The sequence below is a fragment of the Nipponia nippon genome, unplaced genomic scaffold, assembly GCF_047370975.1.
Source record: "Nipponia nippon isolate SJK-2023a ecotype South Korea unplaced genomic scaffold, ASM4737097v1 scaffold_1, whole genome shotgun sequence".
NCBI classification, from domain to species: domain Eukaryota; kingdom Metazoa; phylum Chordata; class Aves; order Pelecaniformes; family Threskiornithidae; genus Nipponia; species Nipponia nippon.
In genome coordinates this window covers 15,233,760-15,259,739 of record NW_028262290.1, presented here as the reverse complement: position 1 = coordinate 15,259,739, position 25,980 = coordinate 15,233,760, and the positions used below count along the sequence as shown (strand labels likewise).

The window sequence follows — 25,980 nt, the reverse complement described above, 5'->3', positions numbered from 1 at the left end:
AGAAAGAAAGGCTTCTGTGTTTTTGAGTGACGGAGGATTCAATCCCATTATTAAAACTTTACATACTATGAGCCAAGTTATTTAAAAGAGCTCCTTCAACCCAAACATTTTGTGCATTTACAGATCTACTCAGATTAAAAAATCCAGGGATTGGAGATCAGGGTCCTCAGTCAAACAGGGCTGTAGGTCTGCTGGAAGAAGGCTGCCTGATACCATTTGTACATCTAATTTGCCAACATACTGATCCTGACATACAAGCAAAGTCAATGCATATTTACATTCAAATTCATCCAAAGTCAGATCCTACAGTTTCTGCCTGAAAAACTGCTTGTATGAAACAGAGATGGATAAAAGAGGCGCTGCTCAAAGCATTAAGGCAGATTCTGCTCCAACACACATCACGAGAGACTCCGCTCTGGAGTTCACAGTTTAACTACAAAAAGACAAAGCAGGACCCATTTTGTTATAGCTGTGTTGGTCAAAGCACATAAGCAAGGCAAGGCTGCAAGGAGAAGCACCATCATGTGTTAGACCACCAGTGTGGAGCTCTGCCAGCTGTGTTTCAGACAAGAAGAAATCTTCGCATGGAGTAGATGTGGAGTATAACTGCTCAATGTTGAACCATTATGTTAACCCAGGTAGGCAGTTCAAGAGAAAAGGGGGCTGATAGCTGTGAGGGGAGGTATGGGAAGAGCAAAGGGAAGAAGTAATAATGTCATTGCCACCTACTAGGGACAGAGAGAGAGATGGGTGGCTGTCACCCCTAGAATAATGCAGAGTCAGCTGGGGCAGGAAACATTAAAATGTGTCAGAAAACCATTGATGTGTGTGATCAGAGAGAGAGACTGGGAGGAAATAAATGGGATCACTTCATGCGTGAAGTTGAGAAGGAAATATTTGTTACATCAAAACATAATGTCTTCTACAAGCAAACTATAAAGGGCCAATGATATATCTAAAAATTAGAAAAATAAAATTTTATGTGTATCTGATATAAATACATATAGCAGAGAACTTAAACTACACAGCTCCAAAAGCTATCTAAGTTATTGTCAAATCTTCCAGGCTGCTCCGGCAGCAAGACTAGCAGCATCATCTTCATCGTTTATGACAAGAAGCAGCAGGAGCAGCAATGCCCAGGAAGAATTTCAAAAGCATGATTTTTTTTAAGCATGCTCGGGTTATATTTCTAAAACTGAGAAAATAAGAATCTTTTTCATATATTCCAAATTACTTCTCCAACATCAAACTGCCTATATAGAATTCAGAATCAATGACTAACATAAAAGCTGGTTTCAGTTCTCGAAAGAACAGAAGAAATGAGGCAGGCTTGTGAATGTGTTTTTATATGATATCTTAAAATACCAAAGAATCTGGAAAGGACACATTTTGGTTTAGAAATACAGTTTCTCAGATAGTCAGATAGTCATACTTACAGATTTTCCCAGCAAAGACTGAAGAAAATTACAGTAATAAGCAGACACCCCATAAAACCACTGAAACCTCCATTGTGTTGTGTTCCCATCTGTGTTATTGAGAATTTTAATACTAAGAAGAGATGAAAGCAACCAGAGGAAATCTGTTTATTTAAAAAAAAAAAAAAAAAAAAAAAAAACACAAGGAAAATATTGCAAGACACCTTCCATTTTATGTTGATAAAAGATTTAATGTTTAAAACTTTAATTGGATCAGAAATTCAGTCACATTCTGATTTACTACTTATGCCATTGTGAAAAATAAAAAATCAGTATGGTAAATAAAATATATTTTTAAAAAATCATAGTGGTTTAGTTTAAAGCACACTTTAAAGGCCAACTTTGGTTTAGCCAAGACATAAACCCTAATGCCCCCCAGGAAGGATTAAGACAGAGATACTACAGCAGCTATCATGCAAGTCATACACCTATGACTGATCAACACACAACGTCCACTTTGAATGAAAACTGCAGAGACACAGGAGACCTACCAAGACTCCCAAATTGTGCTGGAAGCGTGGTCAGCTAGCCCTTTGCATTCCCTGAGTTGCAAGCTTGTGTCTCACGTTTGCAGCCCCAAACTTACTTGCTCCACATGGCAAGATGCAAAATGCAACTAATCTGTGACCCCCTGAGCATGGCAGAGTGTCATATAATGATGCCATGAGCAAGACCTGGAGGCTGTGCAGCTCCCAGGGTGCTCGCATCTATTAACGAAGCCTGATGCTCAAAGCATGCTGCCAAAAGTGGCGCCCAGCCTGCACCTCAGCCCTTCCCTTACCACTCCCATGCTTGTTGTCCTACACGTACATCCCCTTCCCTGGTCCAGTCCGCTGGGACGTGGCCCCACCATGCTGCCTGACATCAGAGTCCACATACGGGATCCCACAAAAGACAAGATCAGTTACAAGTACATGCAAGAGGGAGTTATTTCCCACCACTGGTCAGCAGAAGGATCAGAGTAGAGCTATAATACCTTCTGGTTCACCTAAATCCACATTCTCAGAATATATTGGCTTTTTAAGAGAAGCAACTCAATGCAGCCAGCTCACTGTGTCTCGCAAGACCACAAATGAAGTCCAGACAAGGTACCCAAGGCCCTAGAAGAACCACGTCCTCACTGACTCTGAGCTAGTTCAAACACACATGAAGTCTAAGGAGAAGACACAAACCGGACCCGCAGAGAGATCACTGCCACCTCGATCCAGCCACTGCACAGATGGGGACGGTCCTCTGACATCGTGGGGGAGAGAGACCAGCGTTAAGGAGGGAGATGAGGACACCTGAGGAGCACCAGCACAAGGTGAACAGAGCTGAGCCAGCCCTCTCCAGGAAGGACCAGGTAGGGGAAAGACTGGAGACTGGCAGGGAAGCCATGGAAGGTGCGGGAGAAGTGGAAAAGGTCCTGTAAAGTAGATTTGCTATTCCTATCCTCCCACTTTCTGGAGGAAAGGAGAGCAACAAATGCCACTTCTATGAGGGCCTCCCTCCTGTATTAGCAGCAGTGGTGCACAGCCTCCCGCCTCTCTCACTTACAGAGTCTCTTCACCTTTTCGCAACCCCAAGGGCCAAGTCAGCCCCTGGCTTCTTTTTGCTGCCTCCAGCGGACTGCTGTTAATTGCTGTTCCTACCAAGAGACTGCTCTGGCAGTGCTTAAAGCCAGCTCTGCACGAGCAGAAGCTTCTACCCCAGGGTCCCAAATCAGTGTAGCACCACCACTTCTTCAAAGACCGACGAACGAAGAGGGAGGTTCTACCCAGCTTTCAAGCAACACCGGGACTGACCCAATCCGATACCTTCTGTACCAGTGCCACAAGCTTAGGTGTACTACAACCAGACTGCAAAGGGGAAAAAAGGAAACAAATTATGAAAAAGAATGAGATTGATCTGGAAAGTAAAAAGTTGTTAGAGGGAGTTAACTCCCTCTTAAGGCTGTCACAAGTATAACCATCAGCAGGAAAGGATAGAGTTGTCCAGAAAATATCACGGAGCATTATCCTGATCGGGATAAAGACAGTATCGAAATAACAAGCAAGGATAAATAAGGCGACATATTTCCCATGAGACTACTCTCTTTCAATGAGATATCGCACTCTGAAAGCAAGAATCATGACTGGCAGATGCCAGCGCTGAGATAAATGGCAGTGGCACTATCAGCAAACTGTGAAGAACTGAGGTGTCAGGACGAGAAAGGAGAAGACAGAGCACTCCTCAGCACTGTCAAGGAGCTTGCCTGACATCATTCTAATTGCTATCAAAAATCCTGAAAGCCACAACAGGGACAGACAGGCCAACAATGCTTAAAAGAAAATCACAAGTAGGACCAGGAGCACAATCAGTTTTAGGTTTTGACAGCCAAATCCAAATCAAAGAGTGTACTGTTTTAAAATTCACTTCATCTAAAAAGACTGGATTTTTAGTCTTGCCAAACTAAAGATCCATTTCACTCAGTGCAGAAGATTCCTTCCGGTCCAAAAATTAAATATTTGCTTTTGGATATTTGCAGAGAAAACGCAGAGAGGAAGAGTTGCTCTGTCAGTGTGAGGGTTCCTACTTCACAAGATACGTCAATTGTTTGATATTTCTTCATTGATGTGGCTTTGATTTCCCTTCTCTGCCTGAGACAATTCAAACCTGTCCAAGTCTAGGCTCTAACCGTCACTACCTTATATCACAGATTACAGTCGTCACAAGTAAAGACAAATCCTCCCGCTTTTACAAACAGACACTTACTCTGTTCTCCTGTAGATCTGGAGAACGGACAATTTCTGTTCACACAGCAGGTGCCCTACTAGCATGCCTTGTGCAGCTATGAAGATAAAAGGTTCCTCCTTGAACTTCTCTAGCCTGCTTGTTACCACTATTGAGTCAAAGAAGAAACGGAATTAATTTCAATTAACAGCCCTGTATTAACAGCAACTTACAAGTAATTAACTAAACTTTTTTACAAGTACATGTTCTTTATTGCACTTAACCATCCACTACAGCAAGAATAAAAATTCAAGACATTCACCCTCGACACGGCACACGGAGTTTGCAGCTTAGCTCATCTTTTATTCTGTCTTCAGGACTAAGTACTACACCCACTGCAAAAAAGATTCATGGCATGAGTCTTCATTACAGAATACTCTATTCAGTCTGGTAGTAGGCACAGGAGAGTGTCCCATCTTGGTGAAAGCTTTAAGTTCAAATCTGTTCAGGTACATGTAGGAAAGCAAACAGGAATATCTAGTAACTATGACAGTGACGGAATGTAGCTCCTCCTTTTCCAACAGGTTGTCCTTGAACTCAGAAATACCGTCAGAGCAACTGAAATTCCACTTTTGAGCAAGTTCAGTATTTGTCACAAATATTTTCTCCAGGTCTACATTAAAATAAAAAAAAAAAAAAACCACCACCACCCCAAACCTACCTATACTACAAAACTGACAGTTACAAAGGAGTCTCCATTCCCACTTTTTCTTTTTTTTTAAACTGATCCTGGCACCTCTGTGAGTTGCATCTTAGGCAGTTATATCTACAGCTGAACTAAACCGGGACTGCTTATCAGGAATTCCATTAAAATAAATACAAACCAGGCTTAAGTAGGTCCACTGATTTTTCTTGGAATTTCTCACACACTTAAAGATGGTCGCATAGAAGAATTTAGCTAAAATACAGCCTGTAGCAGCAACAAAATCCACTGGCCAAACTAGACTGGAAAAATGTTTAATTTGCACAAAAATACCAATAATACACTGAAATCTTGTTGCTCTTTCATTACAGAACAATAAACAGCAAAAAATGGGAGCTAAAAATGTAAAGATCTGAAGGACAGCACAAAGTTTCAATTTTATACCTTTGAATTCAATAGTAGGAGTTAAAGGAAGTTGGTCAGCCTGTATTTGTTTTATGGATCATGAGAATGCTTCTGACTCATAAGCACATATATTTGGTGATGCCTTATCTGCAATTCTTCAGTCACTTAATTGGATTCTTTCAAAAAACAGCTCAATTATCAATATTTAGCAATAAGAATCACACAACAGGCTGCCTTGAAATGAGAAGAAGTAGACAGGACCATGACTGTTTGAAATGTATCTGTTTCATATTCACATTATCCATACTAACATGGATATGAACTGAAATGTGGCAAATTAAAAATTATGATGTGTAGCTTAACAGTAGAATTTTCTAAGGCTTATAAAAATTAATTTTCTTTACTAGGAATACTGCTATAATACAAATAGGCCTTTATTTAATGGGAAAAATAAAAGAGGTTGTAGAGAGCAGTAATCTGGTCTTTCCAGAGATTTTAGGTAACACTTGTAACAAAACATAGATGTATATGTAAAATCTCAAGTCCTTCTCCTTACAAATTCAACGTTAAAAAAAAAAAAAAATCTTTCCTATGTTTCTAAATGTTCAGGATATTCTAATAAAAAGGTTATTCAAATACAGGCTAAGCCTCATCTCAGAAACATGTACCTACCAGTGTCAGTGGGGGTTATGTGCTTTTTGGTGACATGCTTTTTAAAGAAAAACACATCTATAGCATAATACTGCGTTTGCCAAGGCAGTGTACCTTCCTCTGGGGTCATTAAGGATACTGGCAGAATTTTTTTATTCTTGGGATTTACTAGTGGAGTTACCCTCACAAAATAAATCTGTCCAGCACAGACCACGCCTCAATCCTTCCATTTCTAATTACAGTATTCTGTCGATAAGATACTCAACATGTCACAACCTAGGGTTTGAGAAGTAGCTGTGTATTTTTTTTAATAGCTGCTATATGTCAGAGGTGAAGAGTACAGTCCGTTTTTTGATCTTAAAGACACAGACAGTGAAGCACGTCTAGATGAGAAGAGTTATAAAAGAAATTGTTACTTCAGCATTAGCAGGTAGGAAGGTTAATTCCGCCATTAGCTCAACAACAGTACATTTGTACAAGGAGAACATTAACATCCTGAGAGGATCTTAATCCCTGTTAAATAATGACAGGTTGCTTTCTTACCAGGTTTACTCCTTCCGAGTGAATCACATTTTTGGCACCTTTGTTTCCAGCAGATGTGCCAATTAAGAGGCTTGTACTGTAAGAAGTAGTATAACCTTTCCATGCCAACTTTCAGTCTTTATGGATAGGCTCATTCATATGCAGAAGGCAAGTGCAGCAGCCAAGGCATTTTATACCCCAACAGCAATCAAAGTTTTCTAGATATCTTTGCCAGTTGACTCTTAACTATGTTCTCTTGAGCCAAATACATTTTGAGGAGAACAAATTTATAGGCCAGACGTGTACATGAGTATGAATAAGAAAAGGTCTCTGAGCCTCAGCTGATGGATCAACCTCTTGCTTCCCAACAAGACATCGCTTCCACTTCCAGCAAAGGCAGGAGAAAAAAGGCAAATGTTGACAGAAGAGGTAGATTAGCCCAGCCATCCGATTCATGCAATAGCATTGCAATGCCTGTGTAGGTGGTCATAATGGATTTCTCAAATAAATATCCAGAAGGCAGATACACTACTTATTTTTCAAAACAAGCAGGGCACTTCTGATGTCAGTGTAATTTCTTGCTAATTACTTTTGAGAAACTAGTCTTCTCTCCCTAATAAGGGAACTCCTGTATTCTCTTATCATCCCTATGAAGTCCTATATTCATAAAAAGAGCTTAAGCGCTACAATGCCCTTTTATCCCCTTTATTAGAGAAAGCAAAAAGCCTCAGACTAAGATTCATGAAGGCCAGCCCCTCCTGGCTAGGAAGCAGCCTAAGTTAGCCAACAAGAAGATACAGAAAAAGCCACAGAGCACAGGTCCCATATTCACATCAAGGCCAGCCCAGGCCAAAGGGAGACATGCCTCCTCACTCGCAGGAAGCATCTCTTCTTGTAGTGCAGCAAATAAACTCAAAAGCAAAAGAAAGGTCAGAAGCTTGTGCTTATTTTAAAGGGAAACAGAAGGATGTGGCAGCAGCGCTGCCTCTGCTTGAAAACCTGAAGATTTGGAGCTATAAAGCCCACATAGATAGGATTTGGCAGACCAGATTTGGCCGGGGGGGGGGGCGGGGGGGGGGCAGAGGTTAATATTGTTGCCATTCTCTGAACATATCTCCTAGATCAGGCCATTCATGGGAAAATCAGACTTTCCCAGGAACATCCCGGCAGGCACCACGGGCAGGCTAAGCAGGGCAGGAATGCCAGCCAAGTGAAGATTTCCATCTTTGGTTCCAGGCACCATTTGTAAATCCAGCCCAAAATGTCCCAGCAACATCTTCTCAGGGAAGGCAGCTGTCAGATGTCCCTAGAAACGTGCAGTTGAGATTTTTCAACAAAAATATTATGCCCACCTGACCTCAACATAAGGAACTTGGGTCATAAGGAGATGAATGTGAAAGAAGGGCTGAGAGAAGGTAAATTAAGCATTGTGAAGGAGTGATATTCATCTGCTGTAATGATATATACAATATATATCCTTTCTGGAGAGAGATCTGTGAAGGGATATCTAAATCAGTGTGCTGGGAAGACAAACTGGCCCTGAATAATAACTAGAAATATTTTAATTACAGTTCTGAAAGGAACTCAGTTCCCTTCTCATTCTTGGATCATTTGCTTGCAGTTTAAGATTACATGAAAAATTCACGCTAATCCTTCAGTTTCTGTTTGCAGAAAGACCAGTAGCGTCAGGCAGAGAACAGCAGGCAGTTCTCAAGATTCACTCCAGGCACAAATTCATCTCACAAGCCAAAATTTAACTCTTGGTGAAGTAGCTGATGTTCTACACACAGACCACTGCAAAAAGATACACGTAACTTTGAGCGTCTCAAATTCTCCATTAGGTCTGCCATGCTATTCTGCTGCCCAGATCAGGCCTTTCGTCTCAACAGCAGCCTTTGGCAACTGGTATTTTTACACAATTAACACATTTAACTTTTTTCCTCCAGAGCTGGCATATTTTCTGAATAATAAAAAATGCAGGCAGGTCCAGTAATACTTCAATCACATTAATAAGGAAATCTTCATTTTTATGCAGCTTTTTATATCCATCCAACTACCGATGAATAAATGACTCCAGGTAAAACTCACAATTGCATTGATTCATTTAAGTCCTTTCTAAGAAGCATTACATTTAAAAATAAACTCATTCCTATCTATCCAGAAACAGCAGGTAAAACTACAAAGTTAATACGCAAAAGAAAACTTTAGAACCACAAATGACTTGCCAAATCTGCTTTGCAGTTTTATTTTAGACCACGTTATTGCAGTGTCTTACAGGTCAGTTGCCAAACTGAATTAGTCTGCTATATATTCTCCAGTCCACAATGTTTGTTCAAGGTTTTTATGCTGGAAGCTTCTGAATTTGTCCAAAGTTCAAAACAATACACGTTCACAAGCACAAGAAGTTGTTGAAAAAATTCAAGGATGGAGGATGTTTCAAAGGAACCTAGTCAACGCTTTTTTTTTTTTTGGCAGTCCCTCAAAAGCCTCCGTTTTCTAATCTCCCAGACATCAGAATTCAGAGAAATGAACTGTTAAGGAATGTTACCAGACCTTTTACATGAAAACACAGCCAAACACAGGCAGCATGACTAAATAGCTGATATAAAGAGCACCATCTACTGACAGACTGCATTTTGACAGACCCAGACAGTTTTGCAAGGCACTGCATGGGGCTTCCAGGTAATCCAGCTTTTAAGGAATTCAGCTTTCTCTTGGAGACGCATAGTACTTTTCACATTTTCTTTCTCACCTGCGCTGTCTCTTCCATGCCATTTAAGCTGTTCTCCTGCTCGCGGCTCACGAGGCAGCCCACTCGCTCCAAGAGACAGCAGCGCAGTGCTAGCGGTCAGGCCCCCCATCTTCCCATTTCTCTCCCATTTCACTTTGTCATTGAAGCTTCCCACATGGAGCTGCTCACCATACATAGCTGCTATACCACCATTTTACAATTATAAGTTAACATTTTATTACCAGCTGTTTATGAGGACATGTTTCCAAAACCTTCTTAGTCAACAAGGATTTTCCACTGAAGTCTAATGCTTTTGCACTGTCGTTAGATGAGATGCAATGACCTCATCATTACTGAAAGATTCAAGGTTTATTTCATGAGATGAAATATCTTCCTATGTTCTCATGGAAGAGATTACAAGGAAGTGGAGGTTTCTTCCTCACTTTTATCCTACTGCTGTTTTATTTCTTTGAACACAATACTATACCCTTTTATTATTTTACTACACAAAATTATTAGCAGATGCACATAAGAAAAGGCCGTTTCCTGATAGACAAGAAAATATTATCAATATCCACTAATGGTTCCAATGCTATTCTCTTGGCTAGTATAATCAGAAATAACTTTCAGGAACACTATTTAACATCTTGATTACTTCTAAACCCGGGCATAATACACAGTAGAAATGCACTGAACTATTATGACACATTGTTTGAAAGTACTTGCTACCACTATCGTAATTATTTACCGTGTAAGATTTGTGTTGCAACACAGTGAGAGCTAGATTCTTTTTTTACATATGTTTGAAGAGAATAAAAATAGTAAATTAGAATAACTTTTCTAACAAATTGGTCAAAATTCACTGGTCCTAAAGGTCTTCACTAACAAACATAAGAACCACTTGTGATAATCTCGAAAGTGAAAGTAGAAAAGAAACATTCACATATAGTTTTTGCTTTGTGTTTCTTCACTGATTAAAACATCAATAACATATCTAAAGCTCATCACTTATATTTTTATATTTCATGCAGATTCCAAAGATCAATGAAACTCAATTTACTGTTTTTATACAATAATCCTTGTCAATCTATTTCAAACAGGATTAAAAGAGAAACAACCAACACAAGCTTTGCTAAGGGAGAGGTTGTAGTCAATCTGTTTATACATGTGGCAGATTAATACCCATTAAGAAAATTATGAGAAGAACTTTCTAATAGGTAGGAAAGTTTCAAGTTCTACTGTGTTTTATAGTCCTACTTGCTTGTGTCAGCACAGAAGTTTTATTCTTCTAGTCTATTTGCATGCAGCAGCAACAATTTTCTGTTTTTACTCCTTCCTCAATTCTAAGATTTATAAATACAGTGGGATATTCAGATTCATCCTAGAAATTATTCTTCCTTTGTACTATATTTCATCCTCTGCAGTCACATTCCCTTTTGCTGCACATGTTCTACTACTTTGCCTGATCTCCATCATCCAGCTACTATCCCTGCAGCCTATGCCATCCTCTGCTTTTTCTTTTGATCCTTTGAGCTCAATCAGACATCCCAGGCTACGAGATGGATACTTTCACTGCTCCCTGTCCTATTGTTCCTGTAATTATAGCACTGGACACAGAGGGCTGCTACATTTCTCTGAACAAAAAAATGTTTGCAATCTCCTGTTTCACTGTAAGATCACTCAATTCTCGCCTCTTACACATTAGGACAAACTCAAGCGTTTGGTAAAGCTGGTGAAATGGTGTAAAATCAAAACATATTTGGTTATTAAGGTTACTCTCTTTTAGATTGATATCTCCTGTTCCTCCTCCTAATCTGATTCAGTCTCCCCCTAGCTCTACTTAGACTGCACTGCCACAGATTTTTCTCTCAGCAGCACAAGCAGCAAAGCAATACTCCGCCTAACTACTGCCCGCATGGCAAAGTGATTAAAATAAGCCAAATTAACAAGGAAATACTGCCAAAGGGGACAGTTCTCACTGGTTGCTCTGACCAACTAGTACAGAGCATGCTATAACTAATAAAAACCAGAGTGAGATAATTCAGGTGGGTGATAAATTGATCATCAACTCACTGAAGTCAAAGAACTGAGCAGTCAACTCAATAAAATGAGAGAAAGTAGGGGCTGGGGACTGACACGCGCTGCAGGAAATACACCGCTAAATGGGGTGCTCCATCCTCAGCTCAGTTCAGCTAGGGCACCCTTGCACTTCCACTCCACCCTGGTAGAAGCCTTTCTAAGATCCTGAAGAGAACCAGGTTTGTCAAAAAAACAAACAAACAAATGAACAAAAGGGGGGGGGGGGGGCTTTTATCAGCATTTTTGTGTCCTTTGGAACCTGGAAACCAGGGTAGGGGAGAAAAAGTCAACAGCAGGGGTACAAAAAAAAAAAAGAAAAGAAAGGTAATATACTGTTTTCATCCCAGCAAAAGACAGAAGGGGCAATGTGTACTAATGGACACATACAACTAATTGAATTTCATCTGAATTTGAGAGTTTAATCAACATGCTGAACACTTACCTGATCTGAGCATTTCCTTTGGCACTCTATTTTTTTCTCCCCTTCAAAAACACGGTTTAAAAATGTAACCCTTCCAATACTAAATTATTTCAACAGAGAATAAAGGAACGTGAAACAACAGCTATGGAAAACAAAGCTGATAATTATTCAGGCAAAAAAACTTTTCCAAAATAATCTGCTCCTAGTTACTATGGACAATTAATTATAGCTTGCAAGCCATAAAGTAGCCTTCCCTGCAGAAGAAGAAAACAGTAGTGACAATTTAATAAGCATGAACCTTAACAAGCACTTCAGATTCTTCTTCTACAGTCAACAATAAAGGTTTCAGAAAAGCTTAGTACACGGACTAACACTCTCGGTTTTCCTCATCAACTTCACAAATCAGCATCCAATGCTGAAATGTTGACAATTAAGCTTTTTGTTCTTTAGGACAAACCTGAAAAAAAGGCAAAAATTCTGAGTCACCAAAAGAGAAGTTTGAGAGTCTTATATCTGAAGGAGAACTTATGATACTGATAGTCTTTAACTCCAGAAAAAGTTTTTATATTTAATCAGCAAGGATATTGATTATTTAAAAATACATCTTCAAACCTATACACAAGCTTTATTTAGATGAAAGACTGTGTTATCAGCATAGGTATGCTGAAGTTCAGTCACATCTACCTTTTCATAATGAAACCACATTCACAAAATCCTTCGCAGTCTGAAGTGTACTGCTAAGATTGAAAGCAAATCAGCCTTGAATGAAAGATGAATTAATAGCAGTTCTAAAAGCATTAGATACAGACTCTATTGTCATGCTTTTGTTTAAAGCAAGGAAAAAAAGGCAAAAAAAAATAGAGGGTGTCTAGGTCAGCAAAGTCATCAGTAGTTGATGGATGCACTTACAGACATTAGAGAAAAAAGGAAAATAGGCAGAACATAATACCCACTTATGAGATTCTCTATGTTAAGGATAGAAAAAAGGCCTCAAGATATGCAGTAACTCTACCTTGTTCAGAGCTGAAGGTTTTCTGTTTTTAGATATGCATGTCAAGGACACATTTAACCCTAGAAGTGCAGCTTGATGCATCATCACAATATTCATTACTAGACATTGCTAAAATTAGAAATACTCATTCTACCAAGTACATCTTCTGAGAACAGCCCCTACCGGAATAACTACGATCTCTGGGTGAGGAACTAGGAGGCAAGGGAGATGGAAGACTTGATGCTCCAGACCACGTTAATGACGGCTAGCAGTTGTGTGGTGACCTCCAGGTAGGCATGAAACGCAACGTTTGTGTTGTAAGAAACGGCCAATTTAACAGCTTCCTATGACACAAAACGGTGGCCTTGCTCCCTCTCCCCCACAGCGCAGGCTGCACGCTCCAGCTGCTTCTACTGTTGCAGCTCTTGAGGTTGCAAGGAGAAGGGTCACATCTGCGAGCTGCTGTGCGACTTAAGATGGGCATGGCTGCCTCCTGAAACCCACATTGAGCTTCTCCTGCTGCACACTCGCAGTCAGACTGGTGGGAAGCCCGAAGCAGATTCTGCTGGTTATTCAGTCTGAACCAGGCATAGGTGGGCTTTAGCAGCACTGCACCACAGAGATCAGGATCAGCATCTCCCGTTTCAGGGAAGAGTTGGCAAAGGAAGATTGAATACTACATCAGTCTGAACTGGTCATAGCTACCTCTCTGACTTTAGTGACTCTTTGCTCTCCATAGCGGGGTTGATGAAGAGAAAAGATACAGGCTCTAAGGGGTAACAAGATCAGTTTGGCAGGTGAAGACTGAACTGGTGGGCAGAAGATGGCTATGTGTCGGTCTGCAGGGTCTCACAGGGCTGGCAGACCAAAGATGACAGCTGGTATACTTAAAGAATAGGAAAACATCACAAGTTTCCATGAACAGAACAAGAGACAGTTCAAAAGCTAAAATAAGTAAATAGCCTAAAAACAGAAGGTAATCTCTCTTTTCTTCTTAAACTGTGGATTTGTTGAAGGAATTGGATTAATATTCCCTAATGTCTTAAAGGGAAATTACTTGTGATGTTTGATGCCGCCATCACCAACAGCATTTGCCTTTTCCAAGTGCCAAAGGCCTCAGCTGCACATTAACACTGACACCTCCCAAATTCAAAGAAACATACTGTTGTACTGCTTCCTCCCTCCTTCTGCTCTCCCATTACAACTTACAACACTTCTTTTAGTTTAAGAGTCTGTCATACTTGGATATCGTACTTAGTTTTGAACTAACCCTGCAAATGCCCAGAGTGGTTAATGACAATATAAAAGCACCCCATCAACATATCCAGAAGCACGAAGTACTAGAAGTAGGACCCAGGCACTTAAAGGCATCCCCAGGCTGAATCATTATATCAAAGTTGCACTTAATGGCATCAGAGCCAAGGAAACCCCACGCTACTCACAAATCAGTTGGTCAAAAAAAATTAAAGAGGGAAAGGGAAGAATTGTCTCTCATTAAGCACGATATTCTCCTTACCTTCTGCTGGCCCCACTGATAATACACAGCATCATAGAAAATGACTGCTTTAACATTTGGGACATGTTTCCCTGCTCCCTGCAGTGGCACATCAGCTACACGCTAATCTGCAGCTGACTGTGGAATAGAGATAAAACAGAAACACTTCTGACTGAAGTCCACATTCAGAAAGAGCTAAAAAGAACTAGTATTTGCAAAGTGTGACATGAAAGCATACTGAAAAGCCTCCTTGATTTCAGAGTTCATTATTGTTGGCATTTTTGCAGTGCCTAGAGGCCCCAAATGAGACAAGATATCGCTCAGAGCCAAACGCCATGCACACTCTAGTCCCTATCCACCAAATACTTCCAGTCAAAACCAGAGGCATGACACAGACAAAGCACCAGTGGAGGCCTTCACCACTACCCACCATGGAAAACAGCTGGAGAATCCGTCCCATGGAGAGGAACGGGAACAGGCAGCAAACGTGCTGCTGCATTTGTTATTCTCGGGCAGCCTGACCAAGCCAATGTTTTCCAGTTTTCAGGGACACATTGCAGAGCTTTTGGACAATCAGTTTTACATACATACACAAGCAAAAGACAAAATTTTGGTAGCAAATTTATTCCAAATCTCAGTTTTCTACTGAAACACCACTTTTAACTGGTACTAATTATCATAATTCTTCTACAATTGGAAAAACTGAGCCACAGAGCAAGAACTTCACTTCTAGTAAAGAACAACAGGCTTCTAAAATCCAAGACCAATTAAAAGAAAGGGAAAAAACAAAACACACACACACTCCAATCGCTTCCTTTTAATCCAAAAGACAGACTTGTTTTCAGAAGAAGCCATATTTGCTTGCCAGAAGATCATCTGGAACATAGATGTATACATGGGAGTAGTCTATCCTGTTCCAAGTATGATTTTTGAGGTAAATGCAGCTTCTGAAACGCTGAAACATCTCCTAACGCAAGGTTTTACCTCCATCAGACATTAATAACCATTTCAACATCAAACGCAAAGGCTGGTTAGCTAGTAAGGCAGAGGACAGAGCTGAGTTTGAGATCCAAGTACCTAAACTCAAGCGTCAGTGCAGTCCCCAAAGCGCAGACAGATTCAGCTGAGCGGTGCTCGCTGCAGATGGACTCTGATCCCTCTCTATGCTCCTCTGAGCATGCTGACTAGATCTCCACCAAATGTAATAGGAGTTTAGGCACCTAGCTTACACAGACACTTAATTTAAGTTGCCCTCATCAGCAAGCTCAATTCCACCCACAGTAACTGAGGGGAAGACATACTCCACTCTGCCCCAGGCCACCCTTTTCCAGACTCTCCTAACAAAATCCCTTCCCTCCTTAGCACACCTCTGTGCTGAGGGAAAGCTTGACAGGTTGATAACACCAGAAATGCCCTTCAGACGTTATCAAGGCTATTGCCGTCCCACACCCCTTCTGCGATTGTGACACATTTCACTCCCGTTGCTCAGCAATTATGTCATTTTTCAAAATGGAAAAGAAAAAAAGAAGTTCCCACTTGTACAGAGAAAGGCGGACTACAGCAACTGCTGATCAGTTTTGTCAGAAGTGTCCAGCAAACACATGTGGCAGATTAATGAAATAATTGTTATAACTCAGATGAGATGCATTATTTGCAGAACCTGCAATGCCAGCAGTGGGGCATTAAACTGCTTTCCCATTTTAAATGCTAAATTGGTTCTATACTACATTTTGTAATCCCTCTAATCACAATGCTATTATTTTCTTTACCAGGCGATTCTATACTTTTCCTTCCCCATCAAGGCAGCTGTGCCGTTAAAATACTGCTTTATTTTTGAAACAATCTCTGTGAAGCCCTTAAAGTACCTTCAAAGTGAAAGCAGAGGGTTTGGATGGCTTTGTAGAGCAGCTTCACAATGAGGCAAGCAGCAGAACTGGCGCTATAAGTACATTATGCATCCGCACGCTGTATGGAATTGCTTTTTCCTCTAAAAGCCACTCCATCTTTTTATCTATATTTCTTTTCCCCTGAAGAGAAGTTCTTTTAAATAATGTGTCTGTGTCTAAATGTATCTATAGTATTAGACATCCCACTTATTTCTAGAGTACTACCACAGCTTTTTACTGCTTATGTTTGCTAATACATACTGCAATTGCTGCTCCTTTTCACACTAGCGTAATGGGAAAGAACACAAATTTCACATTGATAGCTTTCACGGGATAACAGGAGCCAGATCAGACGACGTTTCCCTCCTTATGCTCCCTCAGCTGCCTCTTTGTAACCATCTGCTGTCTCCTGCCCTATATGAGGGCTGCGTTCACTCCCTGCGGCAGAAACCACTACTTCGCTGTGCGTTTGTGCAGCCCCTAGCACACTGCAGGGTCACAGACTGCACCGTTTCCCACGGGCTAACACCTTGCCATCCTTCACATTCACGCACTGTGCGCATGCAACCACTGAAAACGTTTGCATCGTTGATTTTTTGGTGAAAGTCCAACTGTAAAAAGCCTGACAAACAGAATTGTCTCTTCCTATTATCACCTGATGGACCGAAGCCATAGATAGAGCATGCTTGTACAGATGAATTTCATAAAGGATCCCTTTAAATAGTTTGGAAGGTCAATCAATAGTGGTCTTTGTGATTAAACATCATCTGTTCTACTTATACCCATCTAAAGAGCTAAGTATTAGTCTGAGCTAATTATTTTGACTTCCTATGGGCAGAAAGAAGAGAAGCAATAGGAAAATAATCCTACGTTGTGGTGGGCAGTGAAGGAGAAGGAAATGAATAATGGTCCTTTGCAGATGCCCTTCCTTTCCCCTCTGTCCTGGGCAGAGCACAACAAACTAACTCAGGCAAGATCTCCCACTTACACGCGGCTGCTGTCAGGGCAGATGGTGTTTCAGAATCCGCAGGCACGCAGTCAGGGCGAACAGGATGAACAGGAGAAGGCAGATCTTTTATGCTGAATGTAGAAACCTCGCTGCAAAAATGCAGGCCTTCATATTACACTATTTATAACAAGAATGGATGATACAGCAATGGGGAAAAAACATGCTACAGCAAGAATACACTTGGATTCTGAATCAGACATTTGTCCTCCTACGATAAGCTGGCTTACAGGACCCCAAAAGAGAGACATGCTTCTTGTTTTCCTGGCTCGTGACAACGTAAGTTCTGAACCAAGCAGCTATATTCTGCACTACAGGTAGGGTTACTCCAGCACTTCATTCACACCAGTAAAACGCCAGAGCGATAAACGAAACATCAGCCTCAGCTGCTTGAAATGCACAGGGTCACCCAGCGCTCGTGTTTCGCCGCTCAGGACAGAAGGTTTGTTCGCTGCACGGTTCTGAAACTTCAGAGGTCACAGTCACGAGTGACAGGCTGAGAGAGGAAGAGACACGGACACAGCAAACATTTCAGCCCCCCATTTAGACCTGAAAGCAAGACAACATGCATACTTCTAACTATGCAAGACATGAAAGAAAAGGTCTATTGAAAATGAAGATAGAAGCGAGCACACTAATTATTGTCTATTACTAATAATCACAGAATGAGACATTAGAAGGCACGTTGCCCTGAAGTGTAATTATTTCAGCTATGTGGTATTAACATTTACCAAATATTTTTAAATCCACTTCAGACATACTGTACACTCAGATTCTGTACCTATTTTTGCTAGTCGTAAAAAAGACCCAATGCAATAAGTGGTGTTTTGTCACTATTGCAAAGAGTGGGGAAAGAAGAAAGAGAATTTAAAAATTTAAAAAAATTCACACTCACACCATATCTATCAGCTTTCACTGTGGTGATCTGATGTGGGCATTGGTAATGTTAACTACCTCTCCAAACATCAACTAAGAAAAGCAAACTTTCTGTCATTAAAGTAACATTTCACCATCCAGGGTCTGCACCTCCGCTGGGGTACACGTCGAGGTCTGCAATTCAGACACCCTCCCACCCTGCCACACCATGTTAAAGCAAAACACGGAGGAATGGAGCAGCCCAGCTGGGGTCATACTGAACCTTCACTTCAACAGGCCAAATGTTTGTTAACTTCAGCCAGTCCAACCTGGGCTCTTGTTCCCAATCCGGTGGCCACCAGAAGTTTCACAAGAGGGGGACAGTTGGAAGACAATGCAAAATGGTAAAACTTCATTGCCCCAGTTCAGTGGCCACTGGTGTTTCTCAACCAATTGCAAAAAAAGAAAAAAAAAAAAAGGGGGCAGGGGGGGAAGGCAAGGAATAAGATGGTCTTAGCAAACCAAGCGCCTATGCTGATGAATGCGTATGTTCCATTATACTCATCACCAGGACCACTGCTTGGCAAATACTGTCTTTCTCCTCCAACTCATTTTATAAGTTTGAGCAAAAAGGATAAAGACTGTGAAGCAGAAGCCACTGATTAAAAAACCTGGAGAATTCTTCTAGAAAATTACTTTTTCTGTTCTCTCGTTAGAGAACAGTACCAGGATTTTTTTTTTTTTTTTTTTTTTTTTAAATAACTGACAAAACACTTTTCTATTTCTAAGAAGAATTTTGTAACACCCTTATTACTCAGGAGCCTCACTCTTTTGTGCTTGGACATTTCATCACACACTTGACACACACACACCAAATACCCCTGAGCAGAGCAGAGCTCCCCCGGAAGGCAGGGGAGCTGCTGCCACCCCCATCAGTCCTGAACTGGGCCCAGTAAGCAGAGATAAATTCTCATCCTCTTGTTATTGAGTTCAGTCAGCCCTTCAGTGTTGTTCAATATCATTTTGAAAAAAGTTTGTTGTTTTTTTTTTTTAAGAAAGCAAAAGCAACCAAAAGAATTAATGAGCTACACTACGACAAAAAGTATAGTCTACTGGTGTCTATATAGCACTTATCAACAGAAGGCAAAATAAAAAAAAAAAAAAAACTCTCACTTCATTTACCAGTTTCTTTTCATAGTTTTCATGAACATTTTAGAGGACTGTTAATTTGTCTCCGAGTCAGATAAAAAACCTGCCATTGCTAACACAAGATAAAAAGTCTAACTGTAGTGGTTGCCACTAAAAAGCCTTTATTATTTGCTACTGCTGCTACCACATAATGAGACAAAGTATGTCACCAGATATGCACACCTTACGTAGGAATCAAAACTCCCTGAATAAATAATCTTCTTCTAATAACTGACAGACCAAATTTGGGTCTCACATTCACAATAAACAGGGCATTACGAGTGCAACATGTGGGAAGCCTTGATAAAAGTTAATGCTTTTGTAAGAGATGATTTTCTGAATCTTGTTAGGAAAGACCTTCTGTTAAAGCCTATACTCAGAGAAGCACAGGACTTGACAAGTATAGTAAAAATTTTAATTTTTTTTTTAACAGAACTCTACTCTGTCACTCCAAATGTCCTGACTCATTGTGTTTATCTAGAGATAACTATGATATTAAAACCAAACAGACCAGACATAAGATCCAGAAGTAGCATTTTAATGAAAAAATATAAGAATTCCAGAAAACACAGAGGTTAGACATCGAAGGTGTCAGTTAAAAAAACAATATATATAAAAATATGCATATTAAAAACCATCCTTCTTTCTCCAATGAAGTTCTCTGCTCTGTAAAAGTGTCCACTCAACTGCCTGAATTTTTTTTATATACCATGAATACTGAAAAGTCAATTAGAAAGTGTGCATATTTATATACATAAATACACACTTTAAAATAAATATATGAAACAAAAAAGCTAAGTATTTTTACACTTCATAAAATTTCCTTAATTTGTATTATATCCTGTACATTATCAGAGTCTCACTGAATTATGCACATTGGTTTGGATAGGAATAATCTTGGTCTTTTCTGGACTTACTCACATCTGTAACAAGGTGGTTCCTTAGGGAACCAGCTGAGGGAGACTAAGATCATTGTTCCTTTTTCCATGAAAATCCTACCTCAGCCTATAAAAATTATATTCCATACTCACCAGGAACTTCTAAATGAGTGATCCTTCACTCACACTACACTTTCTGCTGTCTGCATCCCAAATATAGAAACAAACATTTGTACTCCCCTATTTACACTACGGTAGCTGCAGAAAAAGGAACTTTAAATCTGTCTGTGGCCCATGAGTTACTACTGTTCTTTTTCTGTCTTCAGCTATGGACTTGCAGAAGGACACACGTCATTAGAAAACAGATTTTGTTTGTTTCTTTGGACAGCACAACCTCAAAGCAGCCAGGGGTTTAAAGTGCTGGAATTGGTCCCAATGAAGACAAATTAGAAAGCTGAAAGCAGAGATGGTCTATAAGGCATCTTAAATTGCATTCAATACATTGCATTGCTTTGTGCGACAGAAGTCTCACTACTGTGGATATGAGGTACGTGTTAATATTATTTGAATACATAGGATTGCAAAGAAACCTTTTTAAAAACAACTGAGCAATGAGAAAATATAAGACAAATGGATCTGCCCACAATGTTTTATTTACAATACTTTCCTCTATTCCCGCTCATCTTTCCACTGTACAGATATGATTGCATGGATGAAGTTTCATAATGACAGCTTAATTCAACTCCTAAAGCCACACAAGTTACAAACCCAACTCTATATTCACATTTTAGAGGATAAAGCAACAAGATTTTTAAATTTAAGGCAGAACAAGCCAGAAAAGACAGGCCACCTCAGGCTATAACATATGAATCCAGATGAAAAACATCACTAAGTTAATACCACATATAAAAACCAAAGTTACTAACAAGACAGCAATACATTCAGAAAAAGCCCACTTCATTAGCTTGATACTATTATGCCATGCTTATTCCATCAAGCAAAATGTTCAGTTTTGTTTGTTGTTTTTGTTTTTAAATCTGAAGCATGTCCAACCTTCTAAATAAAGCTACTGCAATCAGATGTAGAAAACCAACAGTTGATTTCACTACTTTGAGAGCACTACGCTTCCCCTCTTCCCCAGCTATCTCCAGTAGGGACAGCCTTGGAAATGGTTTTCTGTTCATCAACCCAACAAGTACAGCTCAGACAGTGGAAACAGGCTCCATTACATTAAATCACCGATATATTTCATCCTGATTTTCCACTAGGATGAGTCTCTTGCAAGCAAAGACAAGCTTGATCTGACTGTGTTCCGTGTCAACTACACATGAGCCCATTCTCAATCTGAAGCCCCATTGCGTCATTTAGCTTCTTCACGTCCAAGCTTGTAAGATCTCCTCTGAGCTTAACATACCTCCTTATAGCTTTTACTACAGGGCAGATTTTCATCTGGTGATGTTGAAACATGGGCAGGGTTAGCTTGCCTTTGTGTGCGAAAAGCTGGGTACATGCGTTATTAGCTGAGCTTTGTCTCAAAGCCCATCCAAAACCTGGCGGTCTTGCTACTAAACGGATGATTCAAAGCAATAATCATAGAACCACAGAATGGTTTGGGTTGGAAGGGACCTTCAAAAGATCATCTAGTCCAACCGCCCTGCCATAGGCAGGGACATCTTTCACTAGATCAGGTTGCTCAAAGGCCCATCCAACCTGGCCTTGAACACTTCCACAGAGGCAGCATCCACAACTTCTCTGGACAACCTGTTATAGTGCCTCGCCACCCTCACAGTAAAAAATTTCTTCCTAATATCTAATCTAAACCTACTCTCTTTCAGTTTAAAACCATTACTCTTCGTCCTATCACTAAAGCACAAACCTGTTCTCCAAGGGTTCAAGAGAAATCGGCAACATGCTTGATAACTGGCCACAAAACAGACTGCAAGTAGCAGTGATTTTTATCAGTGCCAACCTGTACTGGATCGAGTTCAATGACTTAAGACAGAAGGAAATGAGTTTAAATTGTACTCATTTAAGACTAGATATTTTAGATAAAAATCAGAATGGAGAATTCATACCAAGCCTTTATTGTCAAGGCAACTGCTTAAAATGTTTAATGCTATTTTATTCTAAAAGTGAAATACATCACAGCTGTATGCATATTATTTGTTAGATTTGCTGTATTGATGACAGTAGGAAATACTCTTATTTGTTCAGTCACTGCATTAATTGTTATTGCCTTTTTTTGACATTTAAAAAAGAAAAATAAGGACATTTTATTTGCTCTATTAACTCCCTAAGTGTCAGATTCAGTAAAAACTTCAGTTTTCCACTGTGTAGAAATCACCCCCAAAACCCTGATTTTATGCCTTTAAAGATCAAAAAGACTGATAAGACTTTTAAAGAACCTCTCCCAATTTTATTTTTTTTAACATTCTCTTATTTTTTATTCTAGTTAAAAACATATCTAATATGACAAATTATTGTCCTATACCCAAAGCGTCTGGAGCACACACATTCACCTGCACACAAACAAGAAACAGCAGCTTATGAATGAGAGCAGACACTTCATTTGTCTTTAGGAATTCACCTCTGAAGTATGTTTATTCACTGATGTACCAGACATGGAAGAACTGACCTGCTATTTTATCTAAAATTAGTTAACAGTTTGTTAAACTCAGTCACCCATATAAAAATCCATATATTCATATATCCATAGAACCTTTCTCTTCCTTTTCCTGCCCTGGGAACAAATAAACAAGCAAATAAAAAACACTCAAGAAAAACGTATCTATTCCCATTCTGGTTGTTACCCAAGTCATTTGGAAAAAAAGTCTCCACAGTGCCTGAAAAAGAGAGTTTCCATTATTTTAATTATCTTTATCTAGAAAAAAATAACATAGTGCAATGTCCAGGATGTGTGTCGGCTAAAACTCCATGGCAATACCTTGCTTCTGTAACACCCACTTCCTCAGACTGTTATGTTTGCACCTTTGTATGTCTTTAACAGGATGATAAATGCTTTTTAAGCAGTAGCCAGGACTTCAAGGAGCCTGGATTCTTTAAGACTCACCAAAATAAATAAGAACGCAGTCCTACCTACCTTAGATATTTCTGGCTCCACTTGTTGTCTCTTGGGTGTCTCTTTTGACTCAGACCCTTTTGGAGTGCTAGTGTTCTTAACAGAGGGCGATTCAACTCCTTCACCTTCAAGTTGCAGATTAATACCTTCTGTGGGGACAGGGTGATCAATACCATTCGGATTCAGATTGCAATGGATAGCTGGGAAAAAAAATATGAGACAGAGAAAACACTGCTTAGGAAAGAAGAACCCAATGTTACGAACATTTATCACAAAGTACTAAGAAGTGCCATGTGGTAACCAGAGCTACGCCTGATCATGGCAAAAGAACGGTCTGTAGCTTGACATGGATTCAGGATTTGAGAAAGAAAATCAGAGGCAATGCAGCACTGTATAAGGCTATTTAGTGCAGGCTACTGTGTTGAACTGTGCTCTACTGGATTCACTACAGCATCCAAGACCCTCAACTTACAGCTTTCACTAGGGTAGGACAATATATCCCATGTATTCATCATTCAGCCATACCTTTTTTTCTTTTCTAGGCAAGCAAGTTAAAGTTTTTCTACTACATTTTCAATTACTACAACATTCTAGGTCCTAAACAACGTGAGATAAGTAAGCTGTGCACAGCAAGTCAGCAAGTCAGTCTCTGCACAGAGTAATGACTTACCCAGCTGATTATCTCTCCTTCAGCACTTTGTACCACTGCAAATTACCACCTACACCATCCTAACAACAAGAGGGATGTACTCTCTAGGAGCATATAATGAGGTGTGGACTAATGACAGCAGAATAAGGAAAGCAGCTGGTGGAAAAAATAAAACAAATGCAAACCATACCACAGAAATGCACGTTTAGATCTATGGCAGTAGTTTAACTGTTTTCTGTCCGAAATTTCACAGTTCCAGCACTCACATAGAGAGCAGCCTTAACAACCTTCCTGGCACATGCAGCAATTTTAAAATGTGTGGATCCTGAGGCAACTTCCCCTTCATGCGAGTATCTGATTTTTGCATTCATGTTCCTGGGTAACTGTGCTACTTTTAGCACTACTCATAATTAGCGGTCCCAACTTCCCCTGTATGCAAAAGATCTTTGCTCAGATACTGTGGTGCAATGTTTGACAGGCCTGAATAGAAACCCAAAACACAATGTAAAGCCAAAATAAAAGCTGCCCTTTTACTCTGGCTTGGCTTCGAAGCAAAGGGTGGGGAGCAGGGGAAGGAATGAGAACTGCCAGTTTCTACCAGCTACGGATCAGCCCTTGAAAGCCTCTCACAGGAAACAGGCTCAAGCAGCTGGAGAAGGCAAAGGGTCCTTCAACTACAGCATCTTTAGAAAATCCATTCACCTGAAATCCCAGAGTCTTAATTGAAAACTTTGAGCCTAAATTACAGCAATTCCTTGGTGCAGGATTAAAGCAAAGGCCAAAAAGTTGGCCTTTTCTCCTTGGGATTTTTAAAAACATCCAAATATTTGTAAAAGATAAGTGATCTGTCCAAGTACTACAATGCCCACATCTGCAAGCTAGGGATGGAAACATCTCCTATCTTCAAGTCAAAGGCACAATATGAAAGATAATTCATTAACAACACTGAGTGATGGAAAGCAGTAAAGAATTGCAACATGTTTTATTACAAATTGCAGCCATTCTGTATAGAAGAATAGAAAAATACATCACTGGCCCACAGAAAACTAATAAATGAAACTAAAAATGGGAAGGAAACTAAATTTCAGGCTCACTGTGAGTAGCTGTAGGGGATTAGTCCTGAACTTCTTTTACAAGTATGTAAAAGAGACAGAGATCCCTCTCCAAATAGTCAATTTAGCAGACAGCACGAGATGAAGAGGAGGAAGAATCCCTAGACTACATCACGTCCGGAGCTGAGCCCTGCAGAGACCTCCTTCTGGGGAAAGAAACAGAAGAGGTGAACAATACAGAGCTTCTGAAGGTGAAGCACGGGGTCTACTGGCTACCCCACGGACCACCACAAAAGGATTTCCAGCTAAAAATCCCTTCTTTCTCAAAAGTGATCCTCCATCTGCTTAGGCCTTGCATACAGAGCTGTGGTTTTGCTTTAAAAGCACTGAAAACCCTCTGACAAGTTTTTTGGGAACTCCCGGGTTTCCCCTTCAGGCACCAATTTCTGAAAAACAAGAGTATTTTTTTATTTTAATAGGGAAAAAAGCACATAAGGAAAAGGGGTCTACAGCAGTCTGTGTGGCTGTTGTTCTTGTCTGTCATCTTTCTGTCTCATTTTAGTAGGGCAGGCATCTGCAATTTCTTCCTGACACCTAGAGGGCTGCTACAGAGCCTTGTTTCCCAAGCCAACTCTAAGGAGCTCTTCCCTGAGTCTAGCTGCAGCTCTTCTACTTGCAAGTCGCTTTCTTCCGTGGTTCAAACCAATTCTATAGGTTGGCTGAAGGCAATGCAAAACCAAATCCCATCATTCTGGCATTACCTCTCACTGGTGAGGAGGGAAAAATAGATGACTGTCTTCAAGTCACTCCTTTCCTCCTACTGGTTTTCCCAGCCACACCTCTGAGTCAATCCAAAACATAAATACTTAAACCTTAATAATGTTAGTAGAGGCACTTCCTAACTTTTGAGTCGTTTATTTCTAGGTACCTACTCCTTCCTGGATTTTGGTTTTATCATGGCTACAAGACTACAATGGAACTGAACTTGAACACAGCTGCTGCTTGATTTTTTCCCCTGCAGGACCTCTTTCTGTGTCAGAGAAAATGCAAAATCCTTTTTACTTCTGCAGTGAAGCTAACAGCCTTCACCCGCTCTGGCTGTATGGCCATTATGGGCAGGTATCCAGAACCTGCCGAGCTGTTATGATGGAGTCTTTGGGGCTTTTAAGCTCCCATGGGAGGTTTCACGGAGATGATATTTTGTGGTTTATATTTACATCAGT

The 25,980-nt window shown here is 40.2% G+C and overlaps 1 protein-coding gene across 4 annotated transcripts in view; it reads right to left on the bottom strand.

The window, feature by feature from the left end:
* Positions 1-25,980, bottom strand: part of SAMD12 (sterile alpha motif domain containing 12) — a 179,904-nt gene that overhangs the window by 136,876 nt on the left and 17,048 nt on the right. For all 4 annotated transcript variants that reach the window (XR_015702228.1, XM_087747194.1, XM_087747209.1 and 1 more), the window contains exon 2: positions 23,078-23,256. Coding sequence is in view for 3 of the 4 variants with exons in the window: in XM_087747194.1 (XP_087603320.1) it covers positions 23,078-23,256 (179 nt within the window). In the remaining variant the exon portion in view is untranslated. The remainder of the gene's footprint in view (positions 1-23,077; positions 23,257-25,980) is intronic.